This window comes from Nuphar pumila, chromosome 9, assembly GCF_984573655.1.
Source record: "Nuphar pumila chromosome 9, dmNupPumi1.hap1.1, whole genome shotgun sequence".
In the NCBI taxonomy this organism is placed as follows: Eukaryota; Viridiplantae; Streptophyta; class Magnoliopsida; order Nymphaeales; family Nymphaeaceae; genus Nuphar; species Nuphar pumila.
Genome location: NC_143257.1, coordinates 81801233 through 81817346, shown reverse-complemented (window position 1 = coordinate 81817346; position 16114 = coordinate 81801233). Strand labels below are relative to the sequence as shown.

The window sequence follows — 16114 nt, the reverse complement described above, 5'->3', positions numbered from 1 at the left end:
TCCTGATGATTGTACAGCTAAAGTATTGTGGGAGACTCTAGCTCAGACCTACTCTCAGATATCAGAGGCTAAGGTGTTATTTCTCAAGCGTGAATTTCACCTTTTAAAAAAGGGGGCAATGACCATTATTGAATTTTTAAATCAAGTCAAAAGCATCACAAATCAATTAGCAATTGTCGGTTACCCAGTGTCAGATAAAAAAAAAGTGCACCAGACGTTGAGTGCCCTAGGATCAGAGTATCATGTTCTTGTCTCTTCTTTATTGTGCTTGCCTACGTTGCCCAATTTTGAGGATTTACGTGCTAAACTGTTTCAGTATGAGATGTCTTTGAAAAGCATGTCTGATGCTTTAGTAGGGCAATCATCTACGCATGATGTTCTTGCCACAGACATGACTGTTGATCGTGCATGAGGAGATCCCTCCTATAGAGGGGGGCGTGGCAGAGGCAGCGGAGCACAAATTCAGGGTGGATGTGGGTTGCTACCTATGCCAAATTTCACTCCGACCTTTCGAAGAGTGTTTTCACATGCTACCAGTGCAACAAACGTGGTCACATCAAAGCTAACTGCTGGTTCAACCCCCAAAATCGTATCAGAATGCAAAACCATAGAAATGTTGCTACATCAGGAACTGCAGGTACCTTTCGGGTCAGTGATGATGCTAAGGATCTTCTCTTGTCTACAATGGCCAACTTGAATTTGAAACAGAATGATGATGGAATATGGTATATAGACTCTGGGGCAACAACTCATGTCACTGGCAATGCTGGTAAGTTCTCTACTTTAACCCCATATTTTGGTAAATCTAATATTGTAACCGGAGATGGGACTCACCACCCTATTTCAAACGTAGGCAATGTCCTCATTTCTTTGTCTAAGTCTTCATCCATTCCTTTATCTAATGTTGTTTATGCACCAAATATAAAGAAAAACATTGTCTCTATTTCTAAGCTTGTTGACTCTACCAATTCATCTGTGGAATTTACTCATACTTCTGTCTTTGTCAAGGATCTTCAAACGAAAGAGACGTTTGCTAAAGGAGAGCGACGTGGAAACATGTATATCTTCAATGAAGATCCAGCCTCCAGTGTCCTGAAGCCAAAGTTCGATCATGTCTTTAAAAGCGTTCTAAGTATATCCGAATGTAATAAGCCAGATGTTTGGCATTCCTGTCTTGGTCATTGTAGTCGAATCTTTATTGAAAAATTAGTGTCCAATGGTTTTCTTTCAGAGTCTGTTTCATCTTCATTATTGAAGGGCAAAATGTGTCACAATTGTCAGGTCTGCAAAAGTCATGTACTTTCTTTTCATCAAATAAATAAGAGAGCTTCCATGCCTTTTGAAATAATATGTTTTGATGTTTGGGCCCCAGCCCCCAATCCTTCCTCTTCTGGAAGTAAATAATATGTATTTTTTATTGACAGTTTCTCTCGCTTTACCTGAATATTCTTCATGAAACATAAATAAGAAGTTTATCTTATTTTTCGTCACTTTCATACCTATGTTAAAACTAAATTTTCCCCAAATATTCAAAGTCTCCAATGTGATGGAGGTTGTGAGTATTCCTCCAAAGAATTTTTAGATTTCCTTTAAGATAATGGGATACATCGTAGAGTTTCTTGCCCGTACACTCCACAACAAAATGAAATTACCGAACGTAAACAAAGACATATTGTGAAAAGTGCAATGAGTATGATGCATGGTTGTAACTTGCCTATCAATATTTGGACAGAAGCTTTTCATATTGCTACTCATGTGATAAATCATCCTCCTATGCCTATTCTTGAAAATCAGTCTCCCTGTTATATTCTCTTCGGTGTACATCCTGATTATGATGAGTTACGAGTTTTTGGATGCACATGTTATTTACACATTGATAAATCCATGAGAACTAAATTTCAGGACAAAGCCTCCATATGCCAATTTGTAGGTTATGCGGATGAACACAAGGGTTACAGGTGCTATGATCCTGCCAATAAGAAGATTAAAATCTCTAGAAATGTTGTTTTTTATGAAAATAGTTTTCTGGGAAATAAAGCAGACCACAATTGTGAACATACCGACGCAGTTGCTAATTGGTATGATCTATGGCTCAGTGCTGAACTTATTTCACATGCTGAAGAACATACTACTTTGGCTCCTGAAAGCATACATGGTGAGACGGTTTCATATGAGGCATCACAAACAAAATGTCTGAGATACAAAGGAAATGTCTATACTAGGAGACCCAGAGAGCAAACAAATGTACCTGTTGGAGAACACGTGAGATTGTCTAATAACAGAGAGGCACCAAGAAGATCAGGCAGGATAAGACACCCTATTGAAAAATGGGTTAGTTATGATAACTTTTCTATGGATTTTCAGATTTTTCTATCCAATATTGAAAAACACGAGGAACTACTTTGTTTTTGTCAAGCTACTCAATCTAACAAATGGATTGAAGCGATGAATGGGGAGATCGAGGCACTTCATGAGTGTCAAACATGGGAGATAGTTGGTCGTCCTCCAGATAAAAATGTTGTTGGTTCAAAGTGGGTATATAAGGATTAAATATAAACCTGATGGTAGCATTGAACGGTACAAGGCACGTCTTGTTGCCAAAAGTTTCACTCAAGAATACAGTCAAGATTATGATGAGACATTCAGCCCAGTGGTGAAAATGGGAACCATTCACATTATACTTGGCCTGACAATTGAACATGGGTGGACCCTTAGTCAGCTTGATGTTAAAAATGCATTTCTTCATGGAGATTTAAAAGAAGAGTTCTACATGGAGCAACCTCAAGGTTATGCAGAGAGAGACCCAAAAGAATATGTATGCAAATTAACCAGAGCTTTGTATGGTTTGAAGCAAGCCTCCAGGTCATGGTTTGAAAGCTTCTCTTTAGAGATTCAGAACCACGGTTTCTTTCGTTCCCAACTACATCGTTCTCTGTTTATATATATGGACGATAGTACTATGGTTTTCTTACTTATATATGTTGATGATATTGTGATCACTGGTAATGCTCGAGACCACTTCAACGAATTAAAGTTTTATTAAGTATGTGGTTCAAAATGAAGGATCTTGGGGAATTGAGATATTTTCTTGGTGTAGAGGTGGACAGACAGGATGAAAAAATGTCATTAACTCAACACAAATACACTCTTGATTTTCTGGCCAAAGCAGGAATGACAGATTGCAAACCTCTGCCTACACCTAGTGTTGTCAATCAAAAGCTCAGTATTTGTGATGGTGAGTTATGTCCTGATGCAAGCAAGTATCGTAGTTTAGTGGGCATGTTACAATACCTTACTTTTACTAGACCAGACATTGTATATTCTGTTAATCAAGTATCTCAGTTCATGCATGAACCGAAGACTGGTCACATGGATGCCGTCAAACGTACTCTCCATTATCTAAAAGGCACGGTGGGCGATGTACTCACATATATACAATCTTTGTGGGGAACACCAAAACATGAGAGAAGACTGGGCAGGGGATCCATATGAGAGAAAGTCTCTTTCAGGATACTGTGTTTTTATTGAGAGAAATAGTCTCATGGAGTAGCAGAAAACAGAAGGCTATGGCAAGATCTAGCACAGAGGCAGAGTATAGATCTATGGCAACTGCCACAACAGAAGTGACCTAGACCAGGCATTTACTTACAGAGATGGGAGATAATATCTCAAGTTTGACACTTATGTGTGATAATAGAAGTGCTATACAAATTGCGTTCAATCTTATTCATCACAGTCGGACTAAGCATATTGAGATTGACCAACATTTCATCAGACAAAAGATAGCAGACAAAGAGATTAAACCGGTTTATATGTTTTCAGAAGACCAAGTTGCTAATATGTTCACAAAAGGTCTCACAGGTAACCATTTCTGGTATCTGAAGAACAAGTTGCACATGGTTCAATCCCATGCACAACTTGAGGGAGGGTATTAGAATATGGATCAGATATGGATCCAATAGAAGATCCATATCCCATAGCCATTCACGTGTTTTATATGTTTTATATTCTAACATAATATGTATTACTAATACATGGCATTTTTGTCCATGTAAAAAGTATTGTAACCCTATTAAGTTTAATGATGGATTACCACAACAATTCAAGAAATACAGAGGCTGTCGATTCCCAGAAGGCTCTATCCTCCCTCCTTACTCTTTCTTGATTTCTTCAACAAAACACGTCAACACAATAACAGTTTTATCACCCCTCCCGACCCCGACCCCCTCTCTCTCTGTCTCTCTCTCTTCTGTGCAGCGGCCGGACAACGAGAGTCCTGGTGCGAGGATGATGGCAAAAGGCTCTCTCTCTCTCCCCTTCTTTGTTCCTCTCTCTCTTCTTTCCTTCTCCCTCTCTCTCTCTCTCTCTCTCTCTTTGATTAGGGCTCTAAATCAAATATTTTCGTTGATTAGGGCTTGAATCAAATTTCTTTAATTAGAGATTCTTATGGTTAATTTCATTATGGCTTTTCTTGTTTTTGATTAGGGTTGTTTTTCTTTGAATTTCTTTGATTAGGGTTTGAATCTATGCTTTATTTCTTGTAATTTAGGGTTTTTTGGTTTATTTATAGCTTTTTATAGTTAATTTGATTATGGCTTTTCTTGTATTTGATTAGGGCTATTTTTCTTTGAATTTCTTTGATTAAGGTTTGAATTTATGCTTTATTTTTCTTGTAATTTAGGGTTTTTTGGTTTATTTATGGATTTTTATAGTTAATTTGATTATCTCTTTTATTGTATTTGATTAGCGTTATTTTTCTTTGAATTTCTTTGATTAGGCTTTGAATTTACGCATTATTTTTCTTGCAATTTAGGGTTTTTGGTTTATTTATGGCTTTTTATAGCTAATTTGATTATGTCTTTTCTTGTATTTGATTATGGTTGTTTTTCTTTGATTAGGTTTTTTTGGTTTATTTATGGATTTTTGTAGTTAATTTGATTAAGGCTTTACCTATATTTGATTAGCGCTGTTTTTCTTTGATTTTCTTTTATTAGGGTTTGAATTAGGGTTTTTTATATTTTTTATTATGGTTTATTTATGGTTTCTTTGATTTTATGGCTTATTTATTGTTTATTTTTCTTGTAGTTTAGGATTTTTTGGTTTATTTATGATTTATTTTCTTGCATTTTAGGGTTTTATAATTTATTTATGGTTTATTTATGATTTTTGCATTTGTATATAAAAAATTATGAATTCTTATTTTTTCTCAAATTACCCAAAATTTAAACATTTTTTTTGTACTTGGATTCAGTTTGTGATCCATTATTGGGGGCTAAAATCCATAATTTTTCGATAAACTTTCATAATTAGATCCAATATGACACTGATTAAAGCATTTATATATAAAAAACATATCAATTCTTATTTTTTCTCAAACTACCCAAATTTTAAACATTTTTTAGTTTGTAGATCCATATCGGGCTAAAATTCATAATAAACATGTCAAAACATGGATAATGGTGAGGTGGATCGGGTCGTACGACCCATTATCCATGTGTGTCCAAGTTTTCCACAGCATAAATCAAACAACGGACGTAAGGAACACAACTTTCGTCGAAACAAACGTTGGATGGAGTACAATTGTTACATAACAGACAGAACATGTGTTCTGTCTGTTCTGTTCGTTCGTTCCGTCCAATCTGCTTCAAGCCATCAAACATACCCTTAGGGTACTTGTGGCCCTTCTATGTTCTTTGGCTTTCTTTAGCAAAGCTTTTACCACTTCAATTTACCTTCCGCAGTAAAGATTTTTTTCATTCTTATGTGTCATTCTTCAATCTTACTTGGATCTGTAGCCAACATCTGCTGTAATAAACTGGGAAAAAAAAATTTGAGTTTGGATTCGGGTCGGATCCGGACTCGGACCCGAACCCAAATGGGGGGCACCGCCTCCCTGGCACTTTCTAAAGGCAGCGAGAAAGGGGGGGGGGTTCAAATACGAAACTCCTTCCCCTCTTCTTCCTCTCTCGTTCTCTCTCGCTGGAGACCCCTATCGACTCGCCGCCACCTGCGACCTCCCTCCGACGCCGACGTTGCCGCCGCTGCCACCGCCGGCGACCACCAGGTACGCCCATCCTTTCCCTCTCAGTCTCTTCTCTCTTCCTCACATCTCTCTCTATGGCCACGGGAGGGGTCAAATCCCCTCCCTGTGCCCTCTGTTAGCAGGGGAGGGGCTCGACACCCCTCCCTGCTCTCCGTTACGGTAGGGGAGGGGGCTGAGCCTCCTCCCTTCTTTCGTTACGGCAGGGGAGGGGCTGAGCCCCCTCCCTGCTTCCGTCACGGCAGAGGAGGGGCCGAGCCCCTCCTTCCTGCCTCTTGTCACAACAGAGGAGCGGCCGAGCCCCTCCTTCCTGCCTCTTGTTACGGTAGAGGAGGGGTTCGCCCCCCTTCTCTCTGTTCCCTCTGTTACGCCAGAGGAGGGGCCGAGCCCCTCCTTCCTGCCTCCTGTTATGGCAGAGGAGGGGCCGAGCCCCCCACCTCTCCGTTCCTTCTGTCATGGCAGGGGAGGGGTTGAGCTCCCCTCCCTGCTCCCTATATCGGCAGGGGAGGGGGTCGAGCCCCTTCCTGCTCTCCTGTCAGCAGGGGAGGGAGGGTCCAGCCCCTCCCTGCTCACAGATGCGGCAGGGGAGGGGATTGAGCCCTCCCTGAACCCTCGCCTTCTCTGTGTTCAGCCGACCGACAGGGGCAGAGCCCCCTGTCCTCGCCGCTTGTCGGCAGGGGGACCCCCTCTGTCTCCCTTTTCGGTTCGATCGACAGGGGGTAGAGCCCCCTGTCGTTGTTCTTTCACGTCAGGCTGGGCGGGGCAGAGCCCCCTGCCTGTGTCTTTTCTGCGATCGATGGGCACAATGGGAGGACTGGGTTTCTTCCCGCCGCCCTATGCTTACTGGGTAGGGGAGGACCGAGCCCTCCCTGTGTTCTGTTTCTGCTTGGCAAACAGGGGCTCATCCTCTGTCTTTGTTTCTTTTTGCAGGACAGAACAGGGTCGTCGCCGCGACCCTTTTTCAGAGATGGCGGAGGATGGAGTCCCCTACCCCTCTTTGCATTCTTGGCAGGCAGGGGCGAAGCCCCCTGCCTCCCCCTTAGTGGCTAGCAGGGAAGGGCCTCGCCTCCTTGCTCTCTTGGCAGGTAGGGCGAAGTCTCCCTCGTTGTTTTCTTCAGGTAGGGGTGCAACCCCCTGCCTCCTGTTTCTTGCACTTATGGCAGGTGCGCAAGGGCACGATGCCCCTGCCTCTGCTTTCCTTACATCAGGACGGCGACAGTGCCCCCGACCTTCTATTTTTGGTGGTAGCTTGCTAAGATCGTTACTTTTGCAGCTCGTGCGACGAATCCTGATCGCGCTCCGCGACCCGAGCCGTCCATCGCTTACACTCGCAGACGCCAGCAAACTTGCAACTCTCAAAGGTAGGAGAAGATTGCACAGAAGACTTGGACAATTGAATTGAGTTCAATTAACTAAAAATGACAATTAAATAAATATATATGCATATATATCATATATATTTATACGAGTACGCATTTAACTCAAGGACGCGGTTTCACGATCCTTGTCCTTTACTTTGTCGTTGCGCATCGAGCACATGTTTTGTGTTGCACTCCTGTTTACAGTTCCTTTACTTTGACGTTGCACATCGTGCAAAGGTTCTGCGTTGCACTCCTGCTTACAGTTTTTACTTGCCATCGCGCGTTGTGCGAGGGTTTGCGTTGCACTTCTGCTTACCGCCTTTACTTTGCCGTTGCGCCTAGGCTCTTGCTTTTGCATATGTGTTGGTATTGCCTTACTTTTGCAGATGACGTGCAGGTTCTTGCTCTTTGGGTATGCCTTAAAGGCATCCTCGTGGAGGATGCAAGAGACATGTATCACTCACTCTTGCGACAAGAGTTCAGTTGGGAGCTGGCGATACACCTCCGTTTAAGGAGAGTGATACCTCGCAAGGATCCTGGCTCTTCGTGTGCGCAGTCCTGCAGAGTCGACTTGAGATTTTAGGGAGTTGCGCAAAGGCATCAAAGACTGCTCCAAATCGAAGCATTTGGAAGTATGTGACTGGCCGGTTCTGCTCGCCCTTTTTGGCATATCTCGGGTGATCCCAAATTGGGGGTTCGAGCGAACTTCTTAGCGGGTGTCCTGTTGAGAAACCCGTATCCCTTCTATCGAGACCGGTATCGAGTCATGCGAGGCATGTAGATACTCCGATAGCGGATGTGATTCGAGATAATCACATGTATAATGTTGGCACAATGTACTGTTGTTTCAAAAGATAGAGTAAAGTTGATAAACTTTACATCTTTGTGAAACACTCCTGTTAAGGCTTTTATTGAGGAGCTATACCCCCTTCATCCTAGAGTACTTGTAGTCGTGCACAACACGTCTAGTACTGCGATGATCGGATGAGACGGTCGTGCGACCTCGAATAGCGCTAAATGCAAAATGCTGTAATCACATAAATGGTCTCACATTCGCCTTCACAGGCAAGATGCTCGAGTGGTTTAAAGACCACAACATAGAATGGGTCGTTAGTTAAGCAACCCCTAACGCACCCGTTCGCTTCTGGTTATCTGTCAAGAGAGAGGACAGATCGGTACAAAAACTCCAATGGACAGGTTGTTAACAACCACCCCACGGGCAAAGATCCGGCCTCCCCAGTCATTGTAGTTAGGGGATAGGGGCTACACAAGTTAGCTCAACACTTCTGCAGAAGTTGGATGCATCCGTGGCACTGCTTTTCAGCCTCTGGGAATCCTCTCTCGGCTAATGCCGTCCCATTTGGAGCGGACTCAACTAGCTATTCGGGTTATTGAAAATACATAGAATAACAGACGCCCGAACTAGTCTCAGTTGTTTCTACGTTTTGCCTGCGCGTACCCGCAGGCCAGTAATTATCGAAACATAAGGTCTGTTCACACTGGTCGTGGGTCGTGAGATTCGCTTGCACTACGGATTCGCTTGCACTACTGATTCACTTGCACTACTGATTCGCTTGCACTACTGATTCACTTGCACTACTAATTCGCTTGCTTGCTCGATAGTTCAGTATGCTACTCGTTGAACTGTGCACGCCTGTCAAGGCGTTACTCTAGTTGGTTAAACTGCTTACGCAGTTCTTTGCGGAGTAATAAGGAGTTTCTCATACTAGTTAAATGCTTATAATAATAGCATTATACCAATTGCTACATATTAGCATGTGACTTGCTTTATCCCTTGGTCGAACTGTTTGGTGCTTATTGTAGCGTAACACTTGTTGGCTTGCATCTCTTATGATTAATGTGATTGATACAGCTCGTAATCTACGAACTGGTGGCAACTAGGATTGATGTGGCCGCTTGTCTTATAAGCTGCTTACATATTGTGATATAACTGTTGCCGTATGATTGCTTATGAATGGCTTGTGATGTAATGGTTTATGCCTTACAATTAATTTAATTATTTGTCGATGGACTGAGCCATTTTATGGTAATTATATGTTTTACGAGCAATGTTATGAGTGCTTGTCTTATTCAGTTGTTTTGTTTGGTTGACGGGTAGAGTTAGTTACCCTTCGCTCATAGAATCAACTGAATTGCCATATCTGCGCGTTCTCATGTGTCGTTTACCCATGCTTTGAGGGCCTATTTGAGGATTGCAATATTCCTTGTGGCAATCATACGATGCGTAGGATTATATGCTTATGCGTGGAGTGATACGATGTATATTGCTGATATACATGCTTGTGCCCATATTGTGGCTACTGACATCGAGAGCAGTCAACTGTTCGGAGCAATCGATTGTATAGATGTGTGTATCACCGAGTAGGGTGTTTGTCGAGCACCTGATCTCCAAAGGATTATCTGCGAGGGCGTGTATGATCAAGACCAGGTACCCGACTAGAGTGGTAGATTCTCTGTGAGGATGTACACTGTCCACGAACGGGTAGCCGCGAAGACGGTGAACTCCTGTGAGGAAGTGTATGGTCCAAGACCAGATATACCATCTAGGGCAGAATTCCTTGTGAGGTTATACATTTCCCAGACCAGGTGATCCAGCGTTGATCTTGTTGTTTGTATTATTTGTATTAGTGGCTATCGACCCTGAGAGTGGTCATTTGTGTTGATGCGTGTATCACAATGAATTTCATGGGATATGGCATTTGTTGGGGACCCACTTCCCAAAGGGTTCGTTGTGAGGGTATGTATGATCAAGATCAGGTGACCCGGCTAGAGCGGTAAAATCTTTGTGAGGATGTACACTGTCCACGAACGGGTAGCCGCAAAGACGGTGAACTCCTGTGAGGAAGTGTATGGTCCAAGACCGAGTATACCCTCTAGGGCGGTAATTCCTTGTCAGGTCGTATATCTCCCAGACCGAGCGATCCGATGTGGATCTTGTGTTTTTGCTTACCACAGAAAGTTATGGTGAGTTGTGACGATCTTCTGCGATTGTTTGTGATAGCCAACTATGAATTCATAGTTTCGGCTTTCTGTTTCAGCATAATTACATGCAGGACTCATATGTGAGAATCAGATCGTTAGCGATTTGAGTTAGTGATTATGTTTTAGACCTTCTACGGAAGGGTGAGTTTTTCTGAGGAAGTATGACGCCTTAGTGCGTCATAACCGGTGACTGTTGGCCGCGTAAGGCCTTGAGAGATGGGAATAGATTAAGGTTGTTCAGGACAGGGTTACCAGAAGCGCCTAGCTAAAAGGTGAAGCGCGCTTCGGAAGCGCGAAACGTCGCGCTTCCGAAGCGTGGAGGGGAAGCGTCTCCCTTTTTTGGGAAGCGCGCTTCCCTTTAATGGGGGACGCGTTTCCCTTTAATGGGGGACACACTTCCCTTTAATGGGAAGCATGCTTCCCATCACGCTTCCCCTATTTTTTTCAAATTTTTGTATTTTTTTATTTTTTATTTTTATTTTTTTCGCTTCCCCTCGCTTCCGAGACGCTTCCTAGGTCGCTTCCGACACGCTTCCTAGGTCGCTTCCGAGACACTTTCCGAATCGGTCCTAAGTGGTCCCACGCTTCTCCGCTTCCTAAAATTTTGAAAGTGCCTCGCTTCTCGCTCCCGCTTCCTCAACTGGCAACCATGGTTCAGGACAAAGCGTTTGTTAGAAGTCGTGAGAGCGACCAACGATGTCCTGATACTGTTTTAGTGCAGAGACCTCGTTCTAGGAACGAGAACAAGCTAGTTCAGTTGAACTGCTTACTTGCTTTGAACTGCTTACTTGCCTTGAACTACTTACTGTTTGCCCTGCTTACGCGCTTGCACTCCTTACTCGCTTGCACTGCTGACTCGCTTGTATTACTTATGTGTTTGCATTATTCACCTGCTCGCATTGCTTATCTGTTTAACTGCATATCTGCTTTAAATTGTGTAACATACTGAATTAAATGTACTTAATTCAGTTTCCTGTTAGCCTCTCTTGTGCACCTACTAGTTTTTCGCGAAACTAACCCATTCTATGGGTACAGGTGATGATTAGGTACACTACGGGCGATGACGCGATTGCAAGATGACTTCAAGACTTCTTCTTCTTGCTCTTAGCTCGCGTCCTGGACGCTTGGGTTTGTATCGGATTTCCCTTAGGATATCCGAATCTTGTGAATTTTGGTTTTTTTAGCTAACGTGCCCAAAATGTTCAGCTTGCCTTATGATTTATCAAAAGAAGATCTTCCGCTGATTTCAGAAACAAACTCTGAAGGAAAGAGATATTTCTAGTTTCTTGCCTGTTTTTCTGAAAAGGTTCGCAAGTTTGAAATTTGGGGCGTTACATCTGCTGCCACCAATGCTATGCCAAAACTGACTTTCTTTTGACATTATTCTGTGATTGTTTGCTTTGTGATCACCCATTCAATCAATGTTACTGTCGTCATTCCTGTCATCCTCTTAATTGCCAAGAGTGGTCATTGCCTCTTATGGTGTCAGGTTAGTGAAGACAATCTGATAGAATAGTGAGGTGGATCTTATCAACAGAAGGGCAGGTTGATCAGAGCATGGCCAATAATAGATCCACGCAGTTAGTGGTAACCTGAAAAATTCTATTCCTAAATGTTGATTCCATAACTGGAGCACCTTGTCTGCTGTAAAAGACTAGCAAATGACTGGATCACTTATTGATTGTATGTACTATGTAGCATTTAGGGTTCTAAGGTGTGTTTTGTTCTCAACCTGTTTTTTTCCTGTAAGATATAAAATGACATATTGCATGCTTCAACTTTTGCATGGAGAGTACATATCTCATTTTATCCCCTTTCCTGGTGTAATCTCGGATGGTGCACACTAAGCAAGCATAAGTTTCTTAGCGGTTTCTGTTTCAGTAATAATTACTCGTCAATCAAATCTTTAGCAATTGCTTTATAACCAAGTATCATTTACTAGCTGAGCATCCCCAAGGGAATGTTCGGATGAAATCTCTTATCTGGAAAGGTGAGATAGGTTGGGAACTTGTATTTTTGCTTCATAATGCAATTTCCCAACTTATCACACTTTCTGGGTAAGTGGGTGCATTCAAACAGCCCCTAGCATCTAGCAGCATCCAGATCAGTAAGCTATACCTCTTTATCACATCTAATTTTTCCCCTAACCAAGTGTACTAGTTAATGTTTTGAAACTTTCAATCAAGTCAGCTGCAAGAATTTTTCATCAGCAACTCCCAGCAATATTTTCTAAAAGTTCGACCATAGTTACTGCACAGATCATGTAATTGACTTTAGTGCTAAACTCATTTGTGTATAATTTATTCCCTTCCATATTTTTTTTTGGCTATGCAGACTGGTAAATAATTAAAACATTTCATGAATTTTAGACCTGAAAGGCGTAGGGTTTTATGTTTTTTTTTTTGCATATATTATTATTATTATTATTATGACAGTGATTATGATTATTATTTTATTTTATTTTTTTGGTCCTTCACAGTTCTTGATTGTGATGTCGATTTGCACAAACTGTGGACTCCTGGTCTTTATATATGATCAAGAGAGGAAATGGAAAATAGAGCCTGGGCTTGCTGCTATTCTTATAATGGAGCATGTACTGCTGTTGATGAAATATGGATTCTCCCATTTTGTGCCCGAGGTAGTTTTTCATCCTGTTTGTTCTACTTTTTGCCAGTTTGTACATTTATTCTGATTAAATGGAAGCAAATATCTCTTGAAGGAATACAAACATCAGACGAGTTGGGGCAAAGCTTGACATGCTTTTCTTTTCATGATCGACAGGAGCCTGCTTGGGTGAGAGCGAACCGCATTAAGCATGTTCAGGCACAAGATATGTGCTCCAAGGAACTGCTAAGAAACATTTGCAACAGAGAAAAAAAGGAGGATTGATAGTGTTTGCGATGTAACATTCAAAAGAACCACTGAAGACACGAGGAATTTGTTCAGGGTTTCCCGAGGCGATTTTGAAGAGTGCTTAAGGAAGCTGCAACCAAACTAATGTAGAATGTAAAGGGAGATGATGTTGAGGAGTTCTTGCGTAAACGACTACAGAACAAGTTGTAAAAACCTTGGTCCTCAGCTTTTCTGGTAAAAACACGTGAAAGCATATATCCTGTGAGTTTTAATTCTCGTGTCATAGAATTTTCAATCTTTCCGTGAAATTTAATTTATGTTGCATCCATGGTTGTTGGATCACGTGCATGGGGACAACAGCATCGATGGTTTGATTCATAATCTCAGTTCTGGTTGTATGTCTTTGGTGGACTTGCTAACAATGTTTGCTAGAATGGGTATCGGCCCTGAATCGATTTTCAAAAACGATTCAATTCTGAATTGAATTGAACTGAATCAGCCAATTTTTAACTACCAGATGACGCGTCACCAAACTGTTAAAAAAAACAAACAATTCATTTAAAAATATACAAAAATAAGTAAAGTCAGCTTGGTTTCCTATCGATCTCTGTCTGATACAATAGGAATCGACGAATTCAGGCGGCAACGATACTGACAACATTGGCTTATACTGATAAAGGGATCTCCAAGTCTCATAGCTGCATATCACTATCCTTTTGGAAACAAGGGATTCAAGAACATTAATCTGACGTAATGCTGGATTTGTGCAAGGCGTCATGCTTTACATTAGACATCAGAGAGAAAGTAGCAAACTTCTAAAATATATGAGAATTAACGTGTGAACCATGATTTACATGGACGTTTTGTTCTTTTCACTTAAATCTAACCGTATGGATGTGATCTTCATACTTAGTTTTATATGGATCAGCTCTTGAATCATCCGATCATAATGTATAAATAAGATTTTTTAAGGCTTGTATTTCTATTTCTCATGTTCTAGTGACTATTTTTAACACTTAAAAATGAACGGCTCACAATTTTTGTAAATATTTAAGCATCAAAAAATCTTTTTTTTATAACAAAAGTACACAATCCAACAATCGATTCTTAGCAAATTCACGATGCCAAACACATCTACACGGATTTGAAAAAAAAAAAGTATTTGAACTGCCCAGTTCACAAGGTAGTTTTGGTATTTCTAGTTATCATATTTTAGCCAAATCAGTGTGGAAGGGAGGATGCCATTGCAGCCTGCAAGGGAGATGCTGGGGTCTGCCTGGGTTCACCATTGGAGGCCTGGTGTCGCCAGCAGCGGCCTGGTGTCTCGGGCAGAAAGCTGCATTGTCGGCAGAGCCTGGTGGATCAAAACAAAGTGCTAGTGTCGGCTGACTAGAAAACAGAGGGGGGGGGGGGGGGCGGGTGCCTGGGTTTGCTGGGCAGCATCCGGCGACGAAGCACGAATTCTCTCTCCCCTCTCATCTCTCCCATATTGTTCGATCTGGCGACCCTCTCGTTCGTTCCAGAGACACCAGGCTGCTCCCCGGCAGCCCCAGGCTCCACCGCCCCTCTTTTCCCTCTCTTTATTCTGGTCAGCCGACACCAGCTCCCTGCCGATGATCCTCTGCCGTCAACAGCGAACCCAGGCCCCACGACACGACATTGACACCAGCCTCCAGCGACCCTTTCGGTCGATCATTCCAGAGACACCAGGCCTCTGATCAGCAACGCCATTAACCACCGACCTCTCTCGTCTTCTGGTCAACTGACACCAGCCCTTTGTGTGATGATCTTCCATGTATGTGATCCTCACGTAGTTATGTTAATGCTTGTAAATAGATCACAGAGATAGTTTCATGGCTTTGTGTGATCCTCATGTCATTGCTTGTAAATAGATCACAAAGATGGTTTTAGGGAAGATATGACTCGAAATCTTGAAAACAAATTTCTAGTGGCGTTGTTAGTGCTTGCATAGATTAGAAATTGTGTTAGGGATGATTGTCATGTGACCCACAATCTGGAAGCGAATCGCTAAGGCATTATTATTGACCTAATGTGGCTTATTGGTTATTCATTAATTTGAATGAATTGACTACACAACATTATGCTTAAATGAAAAAGGTTAATGTTCACAAGGCATTTCAGATTCTTGTGGATTTTGGATTACTTTAAAACTAGAAAAAGAAATGCCGTATTTTCTTTCAAAACCATCTGAGTTTGAGGTTGGAAACAGATGCTTAATATCTCGGTTTCTATTTTTCAACTTTTGTATTCAGGTTCTTCTGAATGTGCTTGCAGGACAATTGTCTTGGAGATGCTTTAGCTAGCAATGATGGTTACCGAGGCTAGGATAAGCAAGCACCAGGAGAATGAGGCACATGGTGATGATTTTGTTGGTGGAAATGGAATTGTCGCTAGGGATTTGTAGTCATATCATATGTTTATTAAAAGAGTAAATAACGCAAATATCATTTAAAATATTAATCGTCAAGGAACTATTGGACCTTGTTCTTTTTTCTTTTCGACAGAGAAAGCTGAGGTTAGGCAGACCCCTACCAGTTATACAACCATACCATTTGGGGTTTGAACTTGCAACGTCCCAACACACTAACCGTTCCAGCCAGACAAGCTGGTTGGTTGCTATGTTCATTCTTGCTATTGTTAAAAGGGCATTTATTTGTTTTCAAAATCTTTTGTTGCATTCGACATGTCCCTAATCAAGTAAAGCCACCTTCAATAACATCTCACCTAAATGATTATCTGTTTCGTTTAAGACCTGCAGTGTTTTTCATTGAGAAGGCTAAGGGTACATTTGGGTGACACAAGAACTCAGATGCAACAAAAAAGAAGATAATGGGGA

General features: G+C 41.8%; 1 protein-coding gene across 2 annotated transcripts in view; it reads left to right on the top strand.

The window, feature by feature from the left end:
* LOC149828658 (anoctamin-like protein) overlaps nt 1–13581 on the top strand; it is a 68817-nt gene extending 55236 nt beyond the window's left edge. For both annotated transcript variants that reach the window (XM_090016928.1, XM_090016929.1), the window contains 2 exons: nt 12884–13042; nt 13186–13581. In XM_090016928.1, the coding sequence (XP_089873054.1) occupies nt 12884–13042; nt 13186–13293 (267 nt within the window). In that variant the 3' untranslated portion in view covers nt 13294–13581. The remainder of the gene's footprint in view (nt 1–12883; nt 13043–13185) is intronic.
* Nucleotides 13582–16114: the final 2533 nt, after the last annotated feature.